A 24,205-nucleotide genomic window follows, 5' to 3' on the forward strand; every position below is an offset into this window, starting at 1 on the left:
CCGGGCGCCGCCCGCTCGGCCCGGCGAGGACAAAGGCGCGGCTGGGGACGAGGAGGAGGGGGCCTGTTATTTTGCAGGCTCGCGGGGGAGGCCCCCTCCGGCCGGCCTGCCTCCGCCTCCCCCCGCTGGACCCTCCGAGGCCCCGGCCGGCCAGGCGGCCACCCCGGCTGTGATTTGGGGACGCTGAGGGAGGGGGCCTGGGGTGCTGGGCGCCGGATACTGTTGATTCGGGCCCGCGTAGGTTTCATCGGACAATCGACGGCGCCCCCTGCTCTCCCGGCCCCGGCGCCCGGACCTGGGGGTCCGCAAGGCTGCTCCCGCTCGTTGGATGGCGGGCGTTTGGGGGTCCTAAGGTGAAGATGTGTGTGGTCACCAGGCCACCGATTTATTTTTCTTTGTGGAGAGAAAGAAAGGGGTGGGGGTTATTTATCGGATCGGATTCTCCCATTTTTGTGTGTGAGAGATTCGTGTCTTGCAAGTGTCTAAGGAACGTAAAACTGTGTCTGGGTATCGTTAGAGAGAGGATTCCCAAGCCCTTCTTAATATCCAAACTCGAAGTGGGGTGAACCCCCTCCCCAACTTTCCCCTTAGTTTTCTTGCATATTTTCTTCTTGGCATAGTCTCCTTCCTGGAGAAGGATTTGGGGAGAGGAGAAGGGGACACAGTGTCTCAAGTTGCTTCCAAGCAATGCCTGTTTTGGATCTCCTTTGCTTTCCTTTCTATGATGTCCCTTCAATTTTTATTTTAATCGTCAAGGGACAAGGGCCCTGGCTCATGGGTGGGCGATGGTGGTCGGGGAGTAAGAAGCACTGCCCGTGTGCCATGCTGGTTGGTAGTTTGTCTAATTTTTTTAACCTGCTGAAACTCTTGAACCTTCCTATCCACTTTTCCCCCCACTTTGTTTATCTCCCCCCTCCCCCATGGGAGAAGCAGCAAAACGGAAAAGCCTCTCCATTTCTGAATGAAGCCTTTCTGCTCTCCTCTGGGAGGCTTTTTGGGGATTGATGCCGGGACAGTCTAGGCTCCCCCAGACTGGCTTGAACCCCAGGGGTGTTGGGGAGGGCACTGGGGGTCTGGATGGCTGGCACAGAGCAGTCGGGGTCCTGAAGGCCTTGCCCCTCCCCGCTCCCGTGTTCTGCAGACAGCCGGTGAGTGGGGAGAGACTGGGGGGTCATGTGCAGTATATTTATGTAAGACACCCAGACAGAGGGCATGGGTATTTATATAACCCGGCGTGGGTATTTATGTAATATAGGATGCGGGTATATTTATGTTCCTTTCCTAACCTGCGGGTTTCCTGGCTGCCGTGTGTGGTCTCTGAATTGGTGTTGGCGGAAAATGGACTGGGGTGTGGGGGGTGTTGCGTGCACACCTCCCCCCCGCCGCCCCCCGCAACAGGGCTCACTGTGCGTGCCTGCTTTTCTTTCTTCCCTTGGAGTGTACACACTCGGGAAGCTGGACGTGTGTGTACGTGGGGTGTGTGGCGTGTGGGTTTCCTGCAAACGTGGACTGCGTTCCCCTGGCAGCGTGGCACCTCAGCTGAGACAGGCCAAGCATGTGGGCAGTGGCCCTTGATTGAGAGCCCAGAGTTTGGCCAGCTCGGGTGGAGGTCCCTGCCTCATGGTTATTGGTGGAGGGCTGGTGAGCTCCTGGGGAGCCAGGTTGCTGGGGTTGGCCTTTCTCTCCTGGGCTCTGCCCACTGTCCCTGCAATCCATCTCCCTCCCAGGCTGGCCTGGTCGTTGGGGGCAGCACTTGGCATGGGCAAGGGGCTGATCTTCTGTGCCAGCACAGCTGCTCTGCAGTCTTCCTGTTTTGCCTGGTTTGTGAGTGTGGGAGACCACCAGGTGGGATGGCCGGAGCCGTGTCCTAGGCGAGGCTGCTACCGTGTACAGGGTGGTGTGGGGCAGGTGGCGTGGCCTCTGTGGGCCTGAGTACCCTGTCTGCGAAAGGAGTTCCCTCTTGCTAGTCCTTGATGCTGGTTCTCTTGTAATCACCCTTCCCCCTGCTTACTGCAGTCCCTGGTCCCTGTGCCCACGGCAGCACTGCCTCCAGGCCTCCAGTTTCCTCCTCTGCTGACCAGGAACAGGGTGTCCAGACTTTTGCCCCAGGCCAGAGCAGAGGGGTCCCTCCTAGGGTGGCCCTGGCCCTGAGGAAGGAGAGAAGCTGCTCACATCAGAACTCCTCCTCCCACCCCTCAGGGGCTGGCGGCTAAAACCCTGGCTCATTGCCCTCTGTTCTATGAGGGCCCTCTTAGGAGACCCTCCTAGTCTTGAAGGACGCCAGCTCCAAACAGTTTATCCAAGAGGCTACGGGCCTCCACGTGAGGTTCTTGGTGTCATGATGTAGAGATGGGGAGGCGACTGGAAGGTGGGTGGTCTAGGGTGTTTCTTTCCTGCCTTCCCCCCATTAGGGGATATGACCTTCTCCTGCAAGGCACGCTGGGCACCGGTGAGGTCTGGCCTCTGGGCAGGGGCAGTACTTGGGAAGACCAGGCCAGGCTGTGGAGCCTGGGGATAGGAGTGGAGAGGCCCTGTCGTTTCAGAGGTGTAAGAGGGCTGATGCCCGTTGTGATCCTTTGAGAAGCTTCTGTTGAGGGGCCCCTGAATGAGTGTCCCCCAAAGACATGCTTGCTTGGCCGCTTCCCCTCTGGCCACACTGAAACCTGACCTCAGCCTCCCTTAGCTGTTCCCCAGGTTTGTGGAGTGCAGGCTGCGGGCCGCCTGACACCTGCAGAATGTGGGTCTTCGAGTTCCTGGTGGCTCTGCCTGGCCTTGGGCTGGACCCCTTTCCCGGCTCCCCACTTCACTGACCCTCATGTTCCTGCTTCCTCTGCAGCAAGAGTGAGCCATGGAGCTACGCGTGGGGAACAAGTACCGCCTGGGACGGAAGATTGGGAGCGGGTCCTTCGGAGATATCTACCTGGGTGAGTGTTCCTGACTCCAGCTGGAGCCCCTGGGGCCAGCCTGTGGTACCAAGAGGAAGAAAGACCCCAGGATTTGGGGCTCTGAAGTTGGAATGTGGCTCCAGGGGCATAATTTGCCCCAGGGCCATTCCAGGTCGGGAAGGAAGCAGCAGGTAGTCAGTCGGGAGGCAGGCCGGGGGCTCCTCCTGTCACAGGCCAGGCTGGGCACTGGAGGGTATTTTTAGCTCCAGTTTCTGCAGGAGTCATGCGGTTCCTCTGTGCCTCAGTGTCCCGGGTCAGCTGGGTCCCCAGCTGGGTGTGGGAAAACCCAGGCGGGGTTCACATCCTTTGCCTTGCTTCCTGGGAGAAGGATACTGGTAGATAAAAGAGATCTGGGTTGCTGCTGGACCCCTAGCCAGGCCCCCTCTCTATGTCCTGGTCTCCTGGAACCCAGCCCTGGCAGGCTTTAGGATGACGCAGGCTCCCCTGTAACCTCGGGGGCGGGGTGGGGGGGTCTCCTCATTAGGGAGTTCTCTCTCTCTTTCTCTCCAGATGTGCTTCCTGTTGAAAGTATGAGTTTGCTGTGATGTTGCATTTTAAACAAGTCACTGACCTCTCAGTCCTCCCCTTGGCCTGGGAGACATGAAGCTTGCACCTTTCAGTGCCACTTTTGGGGGGCACAGTCATGAGTCCTGGCCCTTCCTTTGTGATTATTGGTCCAAAGGGAAGGTATTTAGTGTTGGTGATTGTGGATTGGGAGCGGAGGCTTGGAGTTGCTGGAGTGAGGTAGCCAGCCCTTCTAGGATTTATCCTCATTCCTGTCCCTGCGCCCTCAGAAGCAGGTTACCCTCCTTGGCAAATGAAAATCAGCTCTGTCCAGTGCAGAGATCACCAAGTCTGTGGGCCGTGTCCATCAGTTCAGAACTTCGGGGTTTCTGTTGCCCCGTGGTTAGGGTCCCTTGGAGTGTGAAATGTGTTAAGGAAGCCTCAATGGAGACTGGGTCGGAGACTGGGAGTTCCCTGAGCACTTCCTTGCAGGGTACTTTCTGCAGCCCCTAGAGATAGTACCAGATTCTTTGGCACATCAGGAAACTGAGGCACAGATGGTCAAGTTGGTCTCTCAAGACCACTCTAGAAAACTGGCAGAAGCAGCCTGTATGCCCACAGCCCGCCACATGAGTGAGAGCGCGGAAGACAGAACATGCTGAGGGAGATGTTAGACGTCTAGTTCAGCGTTCTAGACATGGCTTTGTGTGGCTGTGGGAAGGTCATGCGGCTCCTCTGTGCCTCAGTGTCCCCATCTGTAAAGTTTGTGATAATTCTGCCTGACTGATGAAGAAAGGTTCTAAGGCACAGATGAAATGACAGATGGAAAAGTATTTTGTAAACTCTAAAGTGCCAGCCAGATGTGCAGTTCATTGCTGAGTGTTTAGTGGATGACTCTCCCCTATGGACACCTGGGAGCTCAGAGGGAGGGAGAGTGCGCGGCGCAGCTGGTTCATAGGTTTTCTCTGCGACGCCAAGCTACTCCCGGGGAGGCAGGCGTTAGGTAGTATCTGCTAGTGGTCAGCACAGTGGGTGTTCACTGAAGGCTAGTCAAGCAAACCAGTGAGAAAATGGGGACTGTGACATGCACAGGCATGCACAGCAGCCTCACAGCAGAATAGAAAAAGGCTGGGATGGCCAGGTGCGCTGGCTCACACTTGTAATACCAGCACTTTGGGAAACCAAGGCAGACGGATTGCTCGAGTCCAGGAGTTCGAGACCAACCTGGGCAACATGATGAGACCCCATCTCTACAAGAAAAATACTAAAATTAGCTGGGTGTGGTGGCACGTGCATGTAATCCTGGCTACTTGGGAGGCTGAGGTGGGAGAATCACCTGAACCGTGGAGGTTGAGGCTACGGTGAGCTGAGATTGCACCACTGCACTCCAGCCTGAGTGTCAGAGTGAGACCATGTCTCAAAAAAAAGGAGGCCAGGAGCTGTGACTCACGCCTGTAATCCCAGCACTTTGGAAGGCCAAGACGGGCAGATCATTTGAGGTCAGGAGTTCGAGACCAGCCTGGCCAACATGGTGAAACCCTGTCTCTACTAAAGATACAAAAATTAGCTTGGTGTGGTGGCACATGCCTGTAGTCCCAGTCTCTGCACTGGACAGAGCTGATTTTCATTTACCAAGGAGGGTAACCAAGGCACAGAGTTGTGTCTAGCCTGCTTCTGAGGGCGCAGGGACAGGAATGAGGATAAATCTTAGAGGGGCTGGCTCTGGGACTACAGGAGGCTGAGGCAGAAGAATGGCTTGAACCTGGGAGGCGGAGGATGCAGTGATCTGAGATCGCGTCATTGCACTCCATCCTGAAAAAGAAGGAAAGAAAAAGGCTGAGATTTGGGGGTCAGTCCAGGTTCAGATCCCCAGTCTGTTCCTCATTTGTTGTGTGACCTGGAGTAAGTCACTGTATCATGCTGAGCCTCAGTCTTCACATCTGAAATGAGTGTACCCAGCTCCTTACTGTGTGAAATTGGAGTGGGTGTAAAGGACCCTCGTATGATTGAAGCTGTTGGGTTCAGCACTGAAGCCTGGAGCCACTGGCTGGAGGTCAAAGGGCATGGAGACAGCTCTTGGCACAGCCTTGTTCCTAGACAGTGCCCATCCCAGGTCCCGTCTTGTCTTTTTGCGGACAGGAGACTGAGGCCCGTGGCTGGAGGAGGGTAGCCCAAGATCACTCAGAAAATCCAGAATCTCGTGTGGTGGGACCTCCCTGGGGACAGGACTTCCTGTTTATCTGCATAGTCATCTCATTCATTTAAAAAACTAAGTCCAGATTTACTCCTCTTTGTACTGGCTCTGGAGTAAATTCAGCCTAGGTTTGGGTGCTGGTGCTCCCTTTTATGAGCTGTATGCACTTGGGCAGGTGATGACCTTGTCCATCCTCGGCTTCCCCATCTGCAAAATGGGGTCATGAGAAGTAATGAGGTTATGGTGTGTAAAGTACCCGCGTGTGCTGGGCCCAGCAGTAGGTGCTGTACGCTGTGCCCCCCCCCCATTGCCCCCACCATTGGAACTGTTTTCGGAGGGTCTGGGTCCTCTGGGTCTGAGTCTAGGGAAGCGAGTCAGACTCCTGACTCTCTGTGTTCCCTGGTGCAAGGACCTCGGGGGACCCTGCCCCGACTCACCATCCTGCCAGCACCCTCCTGGGCCCCTGTCGTGTTGGTTTGGGGACAGTGGTGATTGTAGGGCATCCCTGGCCAGCCTCGCCGGCTCCATTTATTCAATGCTCTGGCCACATTCTTATCCCCAGTGCCGTGCCAGGGCCTGACTCCAGATGGCCTCTGCAGGTGGGGCTGGATGTGTCCTCCAAGCCCTGCTTTCCAGGATCACCTGAGGGCCAGCACACTATACATGTGACTTCTGCCCTTCCTCCCTTTGCATCATAAGGGGTCAGCCAAGAGAGTGGGGCCTGCTTTGTTAAGGCCCTGCTGTTGCCCATCCAGGGTCCAGAGGTGGCCAAATCTGGGCCCATTCTCTAGACTTGCATCCTGGGGAACTCTCTAGACCTCTTAGAGTCTCTGGTCCTCAGCTCTGAAAGGAGAACAGTGTTCTCCACTGATGGGTGGTTCCAGGGGTGAGAGTTAATGCAGGGAATACTCCAGGCCTCTGATGGGTGGGAACTGAGGTTGTCCTCGCTGCTGCTGCTGCTGCTGCTGCTGCTGCTGCCACCGGGACGGGTGGGCTTCATCCCCTGTCCTCCAGTCTACCCGGGTCCCCGATTGTGTCCATGTGTCTGTGTAGGTGTCAAGTAGGCCCCCATGTGAGGCTGGCCATGCCTGTGGCCACTTGGAACTTGCCAAGTTCCCAGCCCCTCTAGGGCCAGCCAAGTCCAAGCCCTTTTCTGTGTCCAAGTTTGTTTTGGGAACTGGCAGTCCCCCCACTGTGTCTAACTCATGGGACATCTTCTGTTCCTGAAATTGGGCAGTTCTTCCAGCTTCTAGGCCTTCGCATGGGGGGCACCCCTGCATCTATGCTCAGCTGGCTGCCAGACACAGCCTTTGCTGAGAGGCCTCACCTGGAGTTGGAGTGGAGAAAAAACACAGGGACTTCGGGGACTAAGACTGAAATTCTGGCTGTGCCCCAACCAGTTCTGTCAGACCTCAGGCCAGTTACCTAACCTCTCTGAACCTCAGCTTAGTGGTTGTAAGAATTAAGGGAGCTCAGAGAAAAGCCTGGCAGCTTCCTGACAGAATTTAGAGGCCACCAAGGAACTCATTGGTGGCAGGACCTGCTGCAGGGGGAGGCAGCTCTGGCAGGTTTCCAGCACTTGCGGGAGTCAGAGGCTTTGCCTAGCAGCTTGGATCCCTGTCCCTGGGACATGTGTGGCATATGATCATTTGACCTTTGGTGTCTGTTTTTCCACATGTCAAACAGAAATGCAAACAGTAGGCCGGGTGCAGTGGCTCATGCCTGTAGTCTCAGCATTTTGGGAGACCAAGGTGGGCGGATCATTTGAGGTCAGGAGTTTGAGACCAGCCTGGCCAACATGCAGAACCCCATCTCTACTAATGATACGAAAATTAGCCAGGCATGGTGGTGTCTGCCTGTAGTCCCAGCTACTCGGGAGGCTGAGGCATGAGAATTGCTTGAACCCAGGAGGCAGAAGTTGCAGTGAGCTGAGATCATGCCACTGCACTGCAGCCCGGGTGACAAAGTGAAGCTATGTCTCAAAAAAAAAAAAAAAAAAAAAAGAAATACAAACAGTAGTACTCGACGGGTGGGATAAGGGCTCGATGGGAGGAGGGCCCCGTCTACCCACTACCTCCCCGGCACCCCCCCAGCATCCCCCCAGCACCTCCCCAGCACCTCTCCTCCCTGCACACATCTGCCGAATCACCAAGTACTGCAGGCCCTGCCTCCAAAGTGTCACTCATTCTCTGCACCCTGCCCGGGCAGGGCCACTGTCAGCTCATGCCTGGTCTCTGTAGTGGCCTTCCCAGGCCTTCCACTACCCCTTTAGCCTCCTCCAGCCCTTTCTTATCCACCAGGTAGCCTCAACAGGGTGATTTTTGTCCCCCAGGAGACATACGTCAAGATCTGGAGAACTTTTGGTTGTTACAATTCAGGGGGAAGGAGGTGACCTGGCATCTAGTGGGTAGGAGTCATGGGTGCTGTTAGATGACCTGTGGTGCCCAGGGCAGCCCCACAGCCAGGAGTTCTCCAGCTCCAGCGTCAGGAGTGCCAAGGCTGAGAGATCCTGTGATCACACACCTGAACATGGCCCTTGGTGCCTCGGGCTGAAGGCCAGGATCTTAGCCGGCCATTCAAGACCAGATCTCTCCCCTGCCCACCTCTTGCACTGTGTTTTTCTGCCAGTCCAGGGTTCCCGCTGCACCCGCTCCTATTGGGCCTCTGCCTGTGCCGTGACCTCTCTTGTCTGTCCAGTACAGTCCTGTTTGGGAGCCAGGAGCCCTTGCAGCCTGCCTTCCCGGAGGCTCTCCTTTCCTCCATAGCGTGACTCACTCCCTCTTCCCCTCCTCCCACTGGCTGGACACCGGCTCATCTCTAGCCTAGGGGCTGCACTTCCCATCAAGCCAGACATCGTAGAGCATTGACTGTGTGTCAGGCACTCTCCTAAGCATGTTTGTCCCTCAGAACATCCTAATGAGCCAGATAGTGTCATTGGTTTACACCTGAGGTGCCTGGGGCTCTGAGGGGTCAAGTGCCTTGTCTGAGGACCCCGGCCAGGGGATATCCGAGTGAGGATTTGGGCTCTAGGAGGTTGGCTCTGAAACTCACACTTTAACCGCTGCACTCTCCTGCCTCTCTGCTCGTGGGGAAATGGAGCACAACCAGGGGACTCTAAGGAGCCGAGCGCCCCTCCCGTGCCATATTCTCACTGCCCCCTGGAAACCTGTGTGGCTCATCCCAGTGATGAGCATTGATGTGTCTGTCAAAAGCTCTTTACAGTTTGCAAAGTACTTTCTTTCCTATTGCTGGCTAGATTGAGTTATTCATTCTATTTTTCTTTTTCTTTTATTAAAAATCCAAATATACACACAAAACTAAAAATCAAAACACAAAAATGTGTTAAGTGAAAGAAGCCAGTCACAAAAAATCACATGTATGATTCTATTTGATTCTATTTCTGTGAAATGTCCAGAAAAGACAAATCCATAGAGACAGAATGTAGATTAGTTGGGGGGCAGGAGATGGAGCGAGGAGATAGGGCCTGACCCCACTAAAGGCTACAGGTGTTTTCAAGGTGATGAAAATACAGCCCTCCTGGGCCAGGCACGATGGCTCATGCCTGTAATTCTTGCACATTGGGAGGCTGAGGCAGGTGAATCGCTTGAGCCCAGGAGTTGGAGACCAGCCTAGGCAAGATGGCAAACCCTGTCTCTACAAAAAATATAAAAATTAGCCGGGTGTGGTGGCTGGCACCTGTAGTGCCAGCTACTTGGGAGGCTGAAGTGGGAGGCTCACTTGCGCCCCAGAGGTTGAGGCTGCAGTGAGCTGTGTTAGTGCCACTGCAGTCCAGCCTGGGTGACAGATTGAGACCCTGTCTCAAAAAGAAAATACAGCCCCCCACCCTCGGTACCTGTGGGGAATAGGTTCCAGGATCCCCCTCAGATACCAAAATCCTCTGATTCTCAAGTTCCTAATATAAAAAACTAGAGCATTTGTGTATAACCTATCCTCTATATACTTTGTTTTTTTTGAGGCAGACTCTCGCTCTGTCGCCAGGCTGGAGTGCAGTTGTGTGATCTTGGCTTACTGCAACCTCCTCCTCCCAGTTTCAAGAGATTCTCCTGCCTCAGCCTCCTAAATAGCTGGGATTACAGGCACTTGCCACCACGACTGGCTAATTTTTGTGTTTTTAGTAGAGATGGGGTTTCATCATGTTGGTCAGGCTGGTCTGGAACTCCTTACCTCATGATCTGCCTGCCTGGTCTCCCGTAGTGCTGGGATTACAGGCATGAGCCACTGCACCCGGCCTTTTCCATATACTTTAAATCATCTCTAGATTATTTATAATACCTGATACAATGTAAATGCTATGTAAATAGTTATTGTACTGTATTTTTAATTTTTATGTTATTTACCTATTTACTTTTGAGACATGGTCTTGCTCTGTCACCCAGGCTGGAGTGTGGTATAGCTCACCGCAGCCTTGACTTCCTAGGCTCAAATAATCCTCCCGCGTCAGCCTCCCAGGTAGCTGGGACCACAGGCACGTGCTACCATGCCTGGCTAACTTTTGTATTGTTTGTAGAGATAGGGTCTCACTATGTTGCTTAGGCTGGTCTCGAACTGCTGAACTCAAGTAATCCTCCTCAGCCTCCCAAAGTGCTAGGACTACAGATGTGGATCACTGCACCCAACCTATTTCTTTTTTTTTTTTTTTTTGAGACGGAGCCTTGCACTGTTGCCCAGGCTGGAGTGCAGTGGTGCGATCTCGGCTCACTGCAAGCTCTGCCTCCTGAATTCATGCCATTCTCCTGCCTCAGCCTCCCGAGTGGCTGGGACTACAGGCGCCTGCCACCACGCCCGGCTAATTTTTTGTACTTTTAGTAGAGATGGGGTTTCACCATGTTAGTCAGGATGGTCTAGATCTCCTGACCTCGTGATCCACCCACCTCGGCCTCCCAAAGTGCTCGGATTATAGGCGTGAGCCACCGCGCCCGGCCCAACCTATTTCTTATTGTTGTATTGTTATTTTTTTCCCCACGTATTTTTGATCTATGGTTGAATCGGCAGATGCGGAACCCACAGCAGATGCTGATACGAAGGGCTGGTTGTGTTCTAAAATTGATTGTGGTAATGGCTGCGCAAGCTTGTGAATATACTAAAAACAGTGAGTCGCACACTTTGAGTCAATTGAAGAGTTATCTGAATTACATCTCAATAAAGGTGTTGAAAGAAATTGCAACTTATAACACAGTATCCAGTGAAGCGTCCCCCCTTCTTCCTCCCTGACCCACTTAGCCCTGTACAGTCATGTTTCTGTTCAGTGTTTCTTTATGTAGCTAGAGCCAAACACAGATACTTAGTTCCCCACCTTTTTAAAGACAACTGAAATGAGAGCGTGGAATATACACTGTTCTGTGCTTTGCTTTTTCACTTCCTGTATCTTGGAGATCTTTCCACTTCTGTGCAGAGAGAGCTTCCTCATTCTTTTTCCATTGTATTCTGTTTTATGGATGGGTTATTCTTTATTTAATCAGCACCCGCCCCCCCCGCCCCCCATGAGGCACATTTGGGTTGTTTCCAAGCTTCTGCTGTTGCAAACAGCCTGCAGCCGACAGCCTTGTCCCTGCCTTGTTTTGCACCATGCTAGGATGTCGGGTAAACTCCCAGAAGCAGGGCTGCTGGTCAGGGCTGAGTGGTGTCAAATCCCCCTCCAGTGGCGACTCAGCAGTTCACGCCTGGAACACCTGAGAGGAGTGCTGAACCACCCCACAGTCTTGCTGACAGAGGGGTGTGTTACCTCGTGAGACTTTTGACAATCCTAGGTGAAACATGGTCTTTCACGATCATATTAATTTGCATTTCTCTTACAAGGAGGTTGGGCATCTTTCCCTATGAGTAAGGCTTTTCTATTAATGATTTCTTTCTCTGTGAAGTGTGTGTTCAAATTCTTTGGCCTATTTTCTGTTGAGTCTCTTTCCGACTGATTTGTAGGAGCTCATTACATATTAGCTCTTCGCCTGTGATAAGAATTGCAAGTGAGTATGTTTCTTACGACTTTATTTCTGGTGTTTTTGCCATGCAGAAGGGATTCTTTTTTCTTTTGGAGAGGAAGGAGCTTTTTTTTTCTTTTTCTTTTCTTTTTTTTTTTTTAATGGCTTCAGGATTTTGAATCAGGGATAAAAATAAGAGCCTTGCCTAACCCCAAGGCTATAAGGCAATTCTCCCTTCTTCTAACATTTCATTGTTATTTCCTATTAAACGTTGAGTGGATACAAAGAATACATGTAGAATACCTGCATGGCATAAGGTATCCCTCCCTGGGAGCCACCGTCTGACATTTCATCTTTTCCTTTCTTTCATGTTTAAGTCTGTATTGTCTTGTTGCCTGCTTTGGTATGGAAACAAGTAGAGCTGTGCTCACACTCTTCTTTCTTTTTTTTTTTTTTTTTTTTTTTTTTTTTGTTGAGACGGAGTCTCGCTCTGTCGCCCCAGTCTGGAGTGCAGTGGCACCATCCCAGCTCACTGCAAGCTCCGCCTCCCGGATTCGTGCCATTCTCCTGCCTCAGCCTCCCGAGTAACTGGGGCTACAGGTGCCCGCCACCATGCCCGGCTAATTTTTTGTGTTTTTAGTAGAGACGGGGTTTCACTGTGTTAGCCAGGATGGTCTCAATCTCCTGACCTTGTGATCCGTCCGCCTCGGCCTCCTGAAGTGCTGGGATTACAGGCGTGAGCCACCATGCCTGGCCTCGGGTAGAATGTTTTCAGGGTGCACTTGTGTCATAGTGTGTATCGGTGCTTTATTCTTCTTTATTGCTGAATAACATTCCACCGCGTGGAGTCACCGCATTCCGTTCATCCCTTTGTCTGTGACAGATGTTCGTTGTTTCCACCCTCTGGCTGCTGTGAGGAGTGCACCCCTGGGACTGGGGTCCTTGTGTGAAGCAGGCATCCTTTCCTCTTCACTGCTGCCTGGGATTCCCGGGTGCCTGCACCACTGTTCCCATTCTTCTGCTGCCAGGCACTTGGGCTGTTTGTTCCTGTGTCCATCCTTGTCCTGTCCCCCTGGTGCACACATGTTTCTGAAGGACGTACAGTCAGGACTGGGGTTGCTTGGGCGAGCGTTTGTTTATGTTCAGCTTCACTCAAGAGGTGCACAGGGGCTGTGCCAACTCACACCCCCACCTTTATTTCTTACATGCAAACATTTCCTCTACTTGAGATTTCCCCTGGTTGTGGTGTGAGCCATGTTGTCTTTTGTCACATTGCCAGCCGGTTGTTCCAGGGGCATTATTACTGAATAGTCTCATCTTTTCCTCTGATGTGAGGTCCTGCTTTTCTCCTGTCTTGAACTCTTCCTGGAGCTGTGTCCTTAGGGGTTTTTCTGGCCTGTTTGTGTGCAACAGTGTCCTACTCCTGCTACTGGGCTCCCTGCTGGCCCCAAGAAGGAGACACCCTGTCACCCAGCCTAGTCCCAGCCCTACATCTCATCCACCCCATACAGCTAGGGAAACTGAGGCAAGGTACACTTTGGGTTTGGTCTTTCTTTTTTTTTTTTTTTTTTTTTGAGACGGAGTCTCGGTCTGTCGCCCAGGCTGGAGTGCAGTGGCCGGATCTCAGCTCACTGCAAGCTCCGCCTCCCGGGTTCACGCCATTCTCCTGCCTCAGCCTCCCGAGTAGCTGGGACTACAGGCGCCCGCCGCCTCGCCCGGCTAGTTTTTTGTATTTTTTAGTAGAGACGGGGTTTCACTGGGTTAGCCAGGATGGTCTTGATCTCCTGACCTCGTGATCCGCCGGTCTCGGCCTCCCAAAGTGCTTGGATTACAGGCTTGAGCCACCGCGCCCGGCCTGGGTTTGGTCTTTCTTGTGACTTCTTGAGTTGGGCTGTGCGCCCAGGCAGAGAGCGGGACCTTAGTGTGTGTGAGGGTATTTTCGTAGGGCCCCTTAAGAAGCCAGGAGTAGGCCGGGCGCGGTGGCTCAAGCCTGTAATCCCAGCACTTTGGGAGGCCGAGACGGGCGGATCACGAGGTCAGGAGATCGAGACCATCCTGGCTAACACGGTGAAACCCCGTCTCTACTAAAAAAATACAAAAAACTAGCCGGGCGAGGTGGCGGGCGCCTGTAGTCCCAGCTACTCGGGAGGCTGAGGCAGGAGAATGGCGTAAACCCAGGAGGCGGAGCTTGCAATGAGCTGAGATCCGGCCACTGCACTCCAGCCTGGGCGACAGAGCGAGACTCCGTCTCAAAAAAAAAAAAAAAAAAAAAAAAAAAAAAAAAAGAAGCCAGGAGTGCACTGGGGGAGAGGCGGAGGTGCAGGCAGGACCTCTGACCTAGGCTGGAGGCCAGCAGAGCCGGGGTTGACGCTCAAGGCCGCCATTTACAGGTCATGTGACCCTGAGCTGGGTCTCAGTTTTCTCATCTCTACAACTAGGGAGTGAGAATTGAATGAGGCACTGGATTAGAATGTGCAGGGCTGCCTCTGAAGGCACCAGCGTTGATTGAGGGGTTGCTGTGGCTGTCCCGTCTTCATTCTGCAGGCCAGGGTGGTCCTGGCTTGTTCTGGTGTGTTCGGCAGCCCAGCCCCATTGGGCCCCTTCTCTGCACGTGCCACCACCTCAAACCTACAGACACCGCTGCCCGAATTAGCTCCAGGACTCAGTCCCCTCCCTTAGGTGGTCTGTGAGCCTTTTGCATCCCTGCCCCTTGCCCCACTCACATCGGGCCTCCTTGTTGCCCCAACCTGTGGCCCTTGGTAGCTTTCATGTGTCACCTCTGTCCCTCGCAGCGCTGACCTTCTTTCCCCGCAGGAAACCTTTGCCTGGGCTCCTTTGCCCACTTCCCAGCCTCCCCCAAGAGCTCCTCAAGGGCAGATGACCCCGGGCCCAGCGCACACCAGATCTCAGAAATGCTTAGTGGGGTGCCTGGGACTGCCTGGCCTTTGAGGGTGACCCTGGTCCCTTGCCTCCCCACCCCGGGCAGGTGCCAACATCGCCTCTGGTGAGGAAGTCGCCATCAAGCTGGAGTGTGTGAAGACGAAGCACCCCCAGCTGCACATTGAGAGCAAGTTCTACAAGATGATGCAGGGCGGTGGTGAGCGCAGGGTGGGCGGCAGCGGGCGCCGGGTGGGGGTGGGTGGCCATGAGTGCAGGGCGGGCTGGGCGTGGCTGGCTGCCTCTGACCCCTGACAGAGGCCCTCCGCTTGACCCCCAGTGGGGATCCCTTCCATCAAGTGGTGCGGAGCTGAGGGCGACTACAACGTGATGGTCATGGAGCTGCTGGGGCCCAGCCTCGAGGACCTGTTCAACTTCTGTTCCCGCAAGTTCAGCCTCAAGACGGTGCTGCTCCTGGCCGACCAGATGGTGAGTCCCCGTCCCCTCCATCCCCAGCCAGATGCCTGTGGGCCCAGGATACCAGCCCTGCCTCCTGCCCCCAGAGGATGCCAGAGGACTGGCCTGCGCCAGGAGACCTTGGCCACTGGCTATAGAATTCTAGGTGTTTATTTATTTTATTTATTTTTTGAGGCAGAGTCTCACTGTGTCGCCCAGGCTGGAGCGCAGAGGTGCGATCTTGGCTCATTGCAACATCCACTTCCCAGGTTCAAGCAATTCTCCTGCTTCAGTCTCATGAGTAGCTGGGATGATAGGCCTTGCCACCACGCTGGGCTAATTTTTATATTTTTAGTAAAGACAGAGTTTTACCAAGTGATCCACCCATCTTGGCCTCCCCAAGTGCTGGGATTACAGGCGTGAGCCACCACGCCCAGCCAAGGTGTTTATTTAAAATGTGGATTTCAGGCCCAACTCCAGACATTCCAAGTCAGGTTCCTGGGGTAGGGCCTGGAACTCTGCCTGGGGTAGTTTTATTTATTTATTTCAAAAATATTGTTTAATTATAAGAAATAGAGATGGGAGTCTCACTGTGTTGACCAGGTTGGTCTCAAACTCCTGGCCTCGAGCAGTCTTCCCATCTTGTCCTCCCAAGATGGGAATTACACGGGATTACAGGCATGATCACCGCGTCTGGTCTGCCCTGGGTAATTTATAAAGCCTGCGGTCGGTCACACAGACCTGGGTCCTGTTCCAGACCAGTGACTGTAGGTGAACGCCGAACCCCTCTGAGCCTCAGTGGCCTCATGTGAGAGTCTCTCGTTTGTCGGTTGTTGAAGGGATTGAGTGGATTAGGTGAGATGCCATTCAGCGCTTTGCCAAACCAGACCCTTCTAACAGGCCGTTAAGTACCAAGCCCTTCATCAGCATAGGGAGGAAAGCCTCTTGAACACACGAAACTGTAGAATTTTGAACTTGGAATGGAACATGAAGATCTTGTACAGGGGTTTTAGTCTTGGTCTGCATTAAGTCCTGCGACGTAGGCTGAAGGTGTGTGAGCAGAGGGTTGCCAGAGCCCCTCGTGGTGTGAAACCCAAGAAAGGTGCAGGAGATGTTGAGCTGTGCTGAACCTGGGACCAGAGCCAGAAGCCATGGCATGTGCATGGATATTACTTTGAGTTTTAAACACTCGCCTGAGAAGGTGGCTCAAGTCTGTAATCTCAGCACTTCGGGAGGCCAAAGCGGGCGGCTCACCTGAGGTCAGGAGTTTGAGACCAGTCTGACCATCATGGTGAAACCCTGTTTTTGCTAAAAATACAAAAAATTAGCTGGGCGTGGTGGTGCGCGCCTATAGTCCCAGCTACTCGGGAGGCTGAGGCAGGAGAATCACTTGAATCCTGGAGGCAGAGGTTGCAGTGAGCCGAGATTTTGCCACTGCATTCCAGCCTGTGCAACAGACCAAGACTCCATCTTAAAAAATAAAAATAAAAAATCAAAGAAAAGAGGGCCATGTGCCTGTCTGAGTTTGGCATCCTTCGGAAGCCCTGTCTTTTGTGCTCTGCCTCTGTCACCTCTGCCTGGTTTAGGCTGCCCCGTGCTCCCTCCCTGCCCCTCCCCCACATCTGTTGCCTCTCTGGCTCCCTGAGTCCTGTGAGTGTGGGGCCGGGCAGGCAAGCCTTCCATGGGGAACCAGTTGCCTTTCTAGCAGACTCTTCATTTCTGGATCAGCTTTCCTGCAGTACTCTCTTTGTCTCACAACCAACTTGGTGAACTCCCCCTTCAGAGTTCATCCTGATATCACATTTTCCAGGAGGCCTTCTCTGGCCTGCCTCTTAATCATCCTTCATGGTCGAAGGCAGACCTTTCTCCCTTCCCAGGGCAGGGACCATGTGTGCGTTTTCTACCTCTGTGGCCCCAGCCCCTGCCTGGCCCAGAGCACTGGGCGAGGGCCCCTCTGTTGAACAAATGGCCCCCTCCTCCCCAGATCAGCCGCATCGAGTATATCCACTCCAAGAACTTCATCCACCGGGACGTCAAGCCCGACAACTTCCTCATGGGGCTGGGGAAGAAGGGCAACCTGGTCTACATCATCGACTTCGGCCTGGCCAAGAAGTACCGGGACGCCCGCACCCACCAGCACATTCCCTACCGGGAAAACAAGAACCTGACCGGCACAGCTCGCTACGCTTCCATCAACACGCACCTGGGCATTGGTGAGGGAGCCAGGCCTGGAGCAGTGTGCACCTGGGGCCGCTGGCTAGGGCCTGGCTCTCTGGAGCCCTCTCACCCTCTGCCTTGATGGAGGCCCCCAGGCTCTTTTCTAGTGAGAAAGTCCCCACCCCATCTGCCCCCAAGCTCGGACTTAATCCCTGTCCTTGCACAGTTGGGTCTTCCCCTTTGTAAGCCAAGCTGGCCCTGCTTCCTCCTCTGCCCTGTTGGTGCAGGCTGGGAAATACAGGCTCAGAGGTTTAACACGGGTTGCTTAAGGTCATGCAGCTTAGCGGATGCCAAAGCTGGATTTGACCCCGGCCCTGTCTGATGCTGAAGCTTGTGACCTCTCCACGGAGTGGGCCAGGCAAGGGGGCAGTAGGTGCCCTGTCATGGTCATTGAATGATTAAGTGCCTGAGCTGGAAAAACTAGGCCCAAATTAAGTTGAGACGGCCCTGCCTTAGGCTTCTTCTCTGTAGGAGGAAGATAATAGCAGTGCCTGTTTAAAATGTGTGCAGTGAGCAACATCTGATGGGGGGAGCAGGAGGGTCCTGGTTTGCATGGTGAGGAGCATGACCCAGAGGATGACTTAGGGGCCTGAGTGAACCCCTGTCCCTCACCTAGTGTTTGACTCTCTGTGCAGAGCAAAGCCGTCGAGATGACCTGGAGAGCCTGGGCTACGTGCTCATGTACTTCAACCTGGGCTCCCTGCCCTGGCAGGGACTCAAAGCAGCCACCAAGCGCCAGAAGTATGAGCGGATCAGCGAGAAGAAGATGTCAACACCCATTGAGGTCCTCTGCAAAGGCTATCCCTGTGAGTAGCCCAGTGGGAGGGGACATGCCTGGGGGTCCCTGAGGCACTGTCTAAGGGAAAGGTGAGGCCATACAAAGCCCACACTAGGGCCAGGCGCAGTGGCTTATGCCTGCATTCCCAGCACTTTGGGAGGCTGAGGCAGGCAGATCACGAGGTCAGGAGTTTGAGACCAGCCTGACCAACATGGTGAAATCCCATCTCTACTAAAAATACAAAAATTAGCGCCACTTGTAATCCCAGCTACTCAGGAGGCTGAGGAAGGAGAATTGCCTGAACCTGGGAGGTGGAGGTTGCTGTGAGCCGAGATTGCTCCATTGCACTCCAGCCTGGATGATAGCGAGATGTCTCAAAAACAACAACAACAACAACAACAAAGCCCATACTGGGCTGCCCCACAGCCCTTGGCACCTGAGCAGTAACCCCTGGCTCTTTGCCACCCCTTGGCACAGCCAGAAGGCCCAGTTTCCCTGGCCTGGCTGTTACACCTGTTGCTCCCCAGCCCACATTCCTGCCTCATCTCCCAAGGGCCCTGTCCCCAGTTTTTTGAGGAGGAAATGGAAGTTTTTCTCCTCTTGTTTAGGTTGTGTTGGAAGGTCCGTCAGGCTCTTGAGTCCTTTGAGTTTATGGCAGCAATTGATCTGCAGGCCCCCGGGTGCTTGGTGAGGGCAGCGGAAGAGCTGTGGGCATGGCTCCTGGAACCGGCTACCTGGCAGAAGCTCCTGGCCACAGTTCACAGGTCTTCCCTTGCTCTGAAAGTGGCAGAGGCTCTGCTCACAGGCAGGCCAGGGAAGGCCGTGGTTCTGTTGCCTCCTTTTCTTGCCTCTCTTAGATTGGAAGTATCTGTGGGGCAGTGGGTGGCTAGGACAGTGCTGGCTGCAGGGGATCTGGGAGCGTGGGCCTCACGGTTGCCTTCTCTGTCCCCTGCAACCCCTCCTCAGCCGAATTCTCAACATACCTCAACTTCTGCCGCTCCCTGCGGTTTGACGACAAGCCCGACTACTCTTACCTACGTCAGCTCTTCCGCAACCTCTTCCACCGGCAGGGCTTCTCCTATGACTACGTCTTCGACTGGAACATGCTGAAATTCGTGAGTCACCTGGAGGCCAAGGCGGGCTTAGGGGACTGGATGGGGAAGGCCCTGACTCAGAGGGCCAGAGTGAGCCAGTGGTGGGTGGGGCTCCCGACAGACGGGAGGTATGAGCTGGACAGTGTGGTTGACCTCACTGGGGTCCTGGAGCCCTCCTGCCTCATCCGTGCTGACAGCTTGTGCCGCCGTGGGCAGCAGGGCCCAGGCAGGGCGCTGCCTCCTGCTGAAACAAGAAGGACCTGGCTTCACCTGGGGTCCCTCTTGGGTGCCCGCGGCAGGGCGTGGGTGGTGCTGGCGGTGTCCCCCGCCGCCCTGATCGCTGCCTACACCGTCCTGCTCCTATTCTGCACATCCCAGGCGGCTACCTGCACTGTGGCCCCTCTGGCCAGCCTGGACCCAGTCATGGTGCTTTCTTTCTTCTTGGTCATGGGACCCTGGGTCTGGCTAGGCAGTTCTGTTTCTCTCTTTTAAGAGGCCCGGGGGTGGGGTTGAGTGGGGAGCAGCATTGGTCGGCCGTGCCCAGGGCTCTGGAATCTGTGAAATTATATGTCTTGTTTCACATCTCTTCTGGAAAAGGGGGCTTCCTCTAGCCAGGCTCAGCCCCATGACAGCCCTGTGACAGCGAAGGGACCGTTCTGTCCCCGCCCCTGTCCCTGTGCCGGGCCCACGTACTCACCCACCTACTGGTAAGGATCCTCTGAGGCCTGGCTTTTCCAAAATTTGCCACTTGATCAGCGAGCGCAAGAGGCTGAGCCTCGGCTGTGCTCTTTTTGTCCCTTCCAGGTGCCCGGCGCCCCTGGGCACCCAGAGCCCCCCAGATAGGCCCATGGAGGAGGTGGAGGAGCTGCCCCAAAACTACTGGCCTGTGGTCTGGACTCCAGGGCCCCATTTCTGATGTCGCCAGGTGTGCCTGAGCCCATCGGGGCCAGGCCTGAGGAAGTGTTTCTTGGGAGGATGGGATGACCCCCTGTTCCCAAGAGATAGCAGCACAGTGGAGGGCGTGGTGGAAAAGGCCCTGCCATGGGATCCTAGGGAAGTAGCCAGCCACCTGAGGGCCAGGACAGCCTGAAGGAGGGATGGCGGTCACTGCCCACAAGGGGCCTGGTGGGAACGGGTCCCAGGACAGACTCACGGCCAGACCCCGTCAGCGGCCTCTGTTGAACTTGAACTCATTAAACACCTCCTCTTGCTTCATCCTGGTGTGCCTCTTTCATGGCAGGGTCCTCAGCCGCCCTGCTAGATGATTAGGACCAAGGCTCTGTTCTGGAAGGCAACGTCAGCACGTTGGTCGGCTTTTCTTCTCTCTGGGTTTCTTGTTCAGTAAGGAGTGAGACAGAGGTCAGGCAGAGAGGGAGAGGCCTTGGTTGCCCTTTTCAGCAGGGCTGGAAATGGGATATGGGCAGGGGGCGTCTTCTCTGATTTCACCCTAGACCTTCTGGCTCCAAATGGGGCCCATGGCTTTGAGCACCTGGGACCAGCTCTTTCCACCACAGGGCATTGGGCACTGGGCACTTTCTCATCAAGATAGTCGGTCCCAAGTCTGGTTCGTGATGGGCTTGGCCCTCCAGCCCAGCACAACTCCAAAAATGGATTTTGTATTCTCTAGACTGACACTGTCCAGGATGGTAGCCACTGGCTATATGCGACACGTTTTTAATGAATTAAAGTTAATCAAGACTGGAAATGTCAGCCAGGCATGATGGCTCATGCCTGTAATCCCAGCACTTTGGGAGGCCAAAGAGGGCGGATCACTTGAGGTCAGGAGTTTAAGACCAGCCTGGCCAATGTGGTGAAACCCATTTCTACTAAAAACAAAAAATTAGCTGGGCATGGTGGTGTGTTCCTGTAATCCCAGCTACTGGAGAGGCTGAGGCAGGAGAATCGCTTGAACCCAGGAGGCAGAGGTTGGAGTGAGCCGAGATCACGCCCCTGCACTCCAGTGGCCACCACATCCAGCAAGGCAGACGGGACCATTTCCTTTATCCAGAACGTTCTGTGGACGTCACTGCTCTAGGTGCCTCCCTTACGGAGTCTCGCACGACTGTCTAGCCAGCAAGATCTCTTCTCCAAGCAGGCCAGGAGCACCTCTCCATCCACTGCTGCTGCTCTGACCGCCTTCCTGGAGTCCCTCTTGAGTCGGGCCCTGAAGTTAGAAGCTGGGCAGAGGTGCCCACAGCCTTATCCTTTGCCAATCACTGACTCATTGCCACAGCCACCGTAGTGAGCTGAACCACTTCCAGCAGTCCTCTGGCAGAAGCACCTGGAAAACATGCGATGGGAACTTTCACCCTGAGGCCGGGCCCTTCCCATACCAGCCCGACAGTAGACAGGACACCCTGTGGTGCTCTGCACCGGGGTGCTGGGATCTGTGGATCCCTGGAGCCTGGAAGCCACTCGCAGCACATACAGTCACTGTGTTCCGAGGTCCAGTCAGCCGGCCGGGAAGGAATTCAACACAGCCAAGGACAGAAGTCCATATGATGACAGGTGGATGCTCGTGTGACTTTGCTGATCTTTTGCATTTTCTGTGGGCAATAAAGGCCAAGAGAGCTCCCTGCTGTGTGTTTCTTGCGTCCTGCGGGATGGATGGGACCATGGAGAGTCGCCCACTTCCTGCCTCCGGGCTGGCAATGGCCTGAGCCTTTTGGGCTCACAAAGGGCAGGGGCTCCAGCGCTCCTCTTGGCTGCTGGCTGCAGGGCTCCACACCGTGGAGTGAGTCACTCAGCCTCTGCATCCCAACCGTGGAAATGAGATTGACCTGCCTTGCAGGGTTGATGTGGCCCTGCCCGCAGAAGGTTCAGCACAGAGATGCCACAGCTCGTGGTCCTCCCCAGGCTTTGCTGGGGCTCTGGCTGAGTCACTGTTTCCCAGCCTGCAACTGAATGGGAGCCCAGGGTGAGAACCAGAGGTCAGGAGTTAGAGCCTTGGTGGTCCCAGGCCTGCCTGAGAGGCTTCTGGGTGGGAGGATGGGAAGATGCATCTTCTAGAGTGTTCTAAGGCAAGGCTCTGAACAGTGACCTCTTGGGGTACAGAGAGCAGGTGGGACTAGGTGGCAAAGGCCTGGGTTCAGACCCTGGCTCTGCCCTGAGCTGTGCGACCCCAGGCAGGTCACAAGGCCTCTCTGGGCCTTGGTGCCTCACTAAGATTCAGGGATCATTCTGGTCTTAGCCGCTACTTCCTGGAGTTGCTTAAAGACAGGGCCCACCACCACCTCTTGGCTAGTCTCCTGGGAGAGACATGGGTTGCAGGAACCACACCCTGTGGCCCATGAGCAGGCCCCCCACTCAGCCCGCAGCTCTCTCCTCCACAGATGCGGCCCCCTTCCTGCCAGCCCCCTGCCCTTCCCTGCGGACGGCCCCGGGATGAACTAGGTAATGCAGTTGGGTGCTGCCCCCACACACGCTCTTCTCTGGCCCCTTCTCACTTCCTCCTGCACAGGGGCAGCAGTGGCTATAGAGCCGGCACCTGGGGGCTTAGGGCACCCCTTCTGCTCCAGCCGTGCCTGCTGGGCCTCTTCTTCCTCCATGGGGCACATGGCCCCATTTTCTTCTCCAGATCCCCTTGAGCGCCCATCCCAAGGCAGGCGGTGTGTGTATGGGTTCCCTGGGCCTCCTGGCTGTGGCCTCCACGGCACCTGCCAGAAGCCATTGCCAGGTCCCAGCAGGGGCAGGACAGCTCCCTGGTGAAAAGAGACCCTGGCTGCGTACCAGGAGACCTGGTCTGAGTCCTGGCCCACTTCCACTAGTTTTGTGACTCTGGGCCTGTCCTTTTCCCACTCTGGACACCCCTAGCCAATCTGCTAGAGGCCTCTAAACAGCTTCCCTGCCCGATTTGGCAACCTTGAGTAGTTAAGGGCTCTTGGTACACCGAGGGGGGCCAGGGCAGGCCCAGCCCCAGGCCAGGAGGGCCAAGAGGTGCTCTTGATCATCCTGGGGGCGTTAGTTGTCCTGGCTCTGGCTCCATCCCAGGAGAGCAGGGCAGACTGGCCTCCCTCTGCCCCCAGACTCCTGCTTTCTCCTTCCTTCGGTGGTTGTGTGGCTTCGTGTCTCTGTGCTGTGTGATTGGGGGTCATGGCTTCCCGCGCTTGTAGGGGAGGCTGGAGCGGAGGGTTTCTGAGATACCTACCCGGCCTCCCTCCCCTGCTGTGCCCCGCAGGGCTGCTGGGCCCAGAACACCCTGGCCTCTGGGGCTGACCGGTGTCTTTTCTTGCATCCCTGCAGGGTGCAGCCCGGAACCCCGAGGACGTGGACCGGGAGCGGCGAGAACACGAGCGCGAGGAGAGGATGGGGCAGCTACGGGGGTCCGCGACCCGAGCCCTGCCCCCTGGCCCACCCACGGGGGCCACTGCCAACCGGCTCCGCAGTGCCGCCGAGCCCGTGGCTTCCACGCCAGCCTCCCGCATCCAGCCAGCTGGTGAGCAGGGACTCAGGCAGTGGGCTGGGCTCAGGGTGGGTGGGGGACTCTGTGCCCACTCTGAGGGTGGCTCTCCATGCCTCTTTCTCCAGGCAATACTTCTCCCAGAGCGATCTCACGGGTCGACCGGGAGAGGAAGGTGAGTATGAGGCTGCACAGGGGCGCGCCCGCCAACGTCTCCTCCTCAGACCTCACTGGGCGGCAAGAGGTGTCCCGGATCCCAGCCTCACAGGTGAGCTGCCCCCCTGCCAGTCCCTCTGGGCCTCACAACTGAGCTAGAGACCCCCCAGTGTGAGGTCAGGCCTTGGCTCTGTTCTTCCCTCCCCGTCGACGCTGCTTGCCTCAGAGTGAACCCCTTCTGTTGAGCCGGGACTTGGCCTCATTTAATCCTCTGAGGTCTAATGAGCCCTCTTGAGTAAAGTCATTCACCAAGGCTCAGGGCAGTAACATTCCCTGACAAGTGTCACGGCTGGGCTCTAGCCTTCACTGCCAGCGGCCCAGCTGGGGTGGGCAGCAGGGGCTCAGAGATGAGGTGTTCCTGCTCCCTGACATCAGGGGGCGCCCAGGAACCCCCGTGAGCATTGGCAAGAGCATGGGGTGTAGGGGCGGTGAGGTCCCGTCCACTTTGGGGCCATGTTTGGATGGGGACACTTGGGAAGGGGGAATCTGTAGTTGCCCAGGGAAGGTGTCCTGGCAGAGGTGGATGGGAGCCCTGCCCTCGTCCTCCTGCCTGTGGGCGAGGAGGGAGTCCTGCGAGAGAACCCTCCTT

General features: G+C 55.4%; 2 protein-coding genes across 12 annotated transcripts in view; one reads left to right on the top strand and one right to left on the bottom strand.

Annotated features, from left to right (window-relative positions):
* CBY1 (chibby family member 1, beta catenin antagonist) overlaps positions 1 to 24,205 on the bottom strand; it is a 628,117-nt gene that overhangs the window by 319,761 nt on the left and 284,151 nt on the right. The window lies entirely within an intron of this gene.
* CSNK1E (casein kinase 1 epsilon) overlaps positions 1 to 24,205 on the top strand; it is a 34,100-nt gene that overhangs the window by 442 nt on the left and 9,453 nt on the right. For 2 of the 8 annotated variants that reach the window (XM_050806276.1, XM_050806277.1), the window contains exons 2-10: positions 2,837 to 2,924; positions 14,566 to 14,676; positions 14,797 to 14,945; positions 16,897 to 17,125; positions 17,765 to 17,935; positions 18,874 to 19,022; positions 22,334 to 22,394; positions 23,244 to 23,436; positions 23,529 to 23,668. In XM_050806276.1, coding sequence (XP_050662233.1) covers positions 2,849 to 2,924; positions 14,566 to 14,676; positions 14,797 to 14,945; positions 16,897 to 17,125; positions 17,765 to 17,935; positions 18,874 to 19,022; positions 22,334 to 22,394; positions 23,244 to 23,436; positions 23,529 to 23,668 — 1,279 coding nt within the window. In that variant the 5' untranslated portion in view covers positions 2,837 to 2,848. Of the gene's footprint in view, positions 1 to 35; positions 354 to 2,836; positions 2,925 to 14,565; positions 14,677 to 14,796; positions 14,946 to 16,896; positions 17,126 to 17,764; positions 17,936 to 18,873; positions 19,023 to 19,598; positions 19,709 to 19,805; positions 21,576 to 22,333; positions 22,395 to 23,243; positions 23,437 to 23,528; positions 23,669 to 24,205 lie in introns of those variants that run through there. The other 6 variants (XM_050806278.1, XM_050806279.1, XM_050806275.1 and 3 more) reach the window with 5 other exon arrangements.

The sequence above is a fragment of the Macaca thibetana genome, chromosome 10 (genome assembly GCF_024542745.1).
Source record: "Macaca thibetana thibetana isolate TM-01 chromosome 10, ASM2454274v1, whole genome shotgun sequence".
NCBI classification, from domain to species: domain Eukaryota; kingdom Metazoa; phylum Chordata; class Mammalia; order Primates; family Cercopithecidae; genus Macaca; species Macaca thibetana.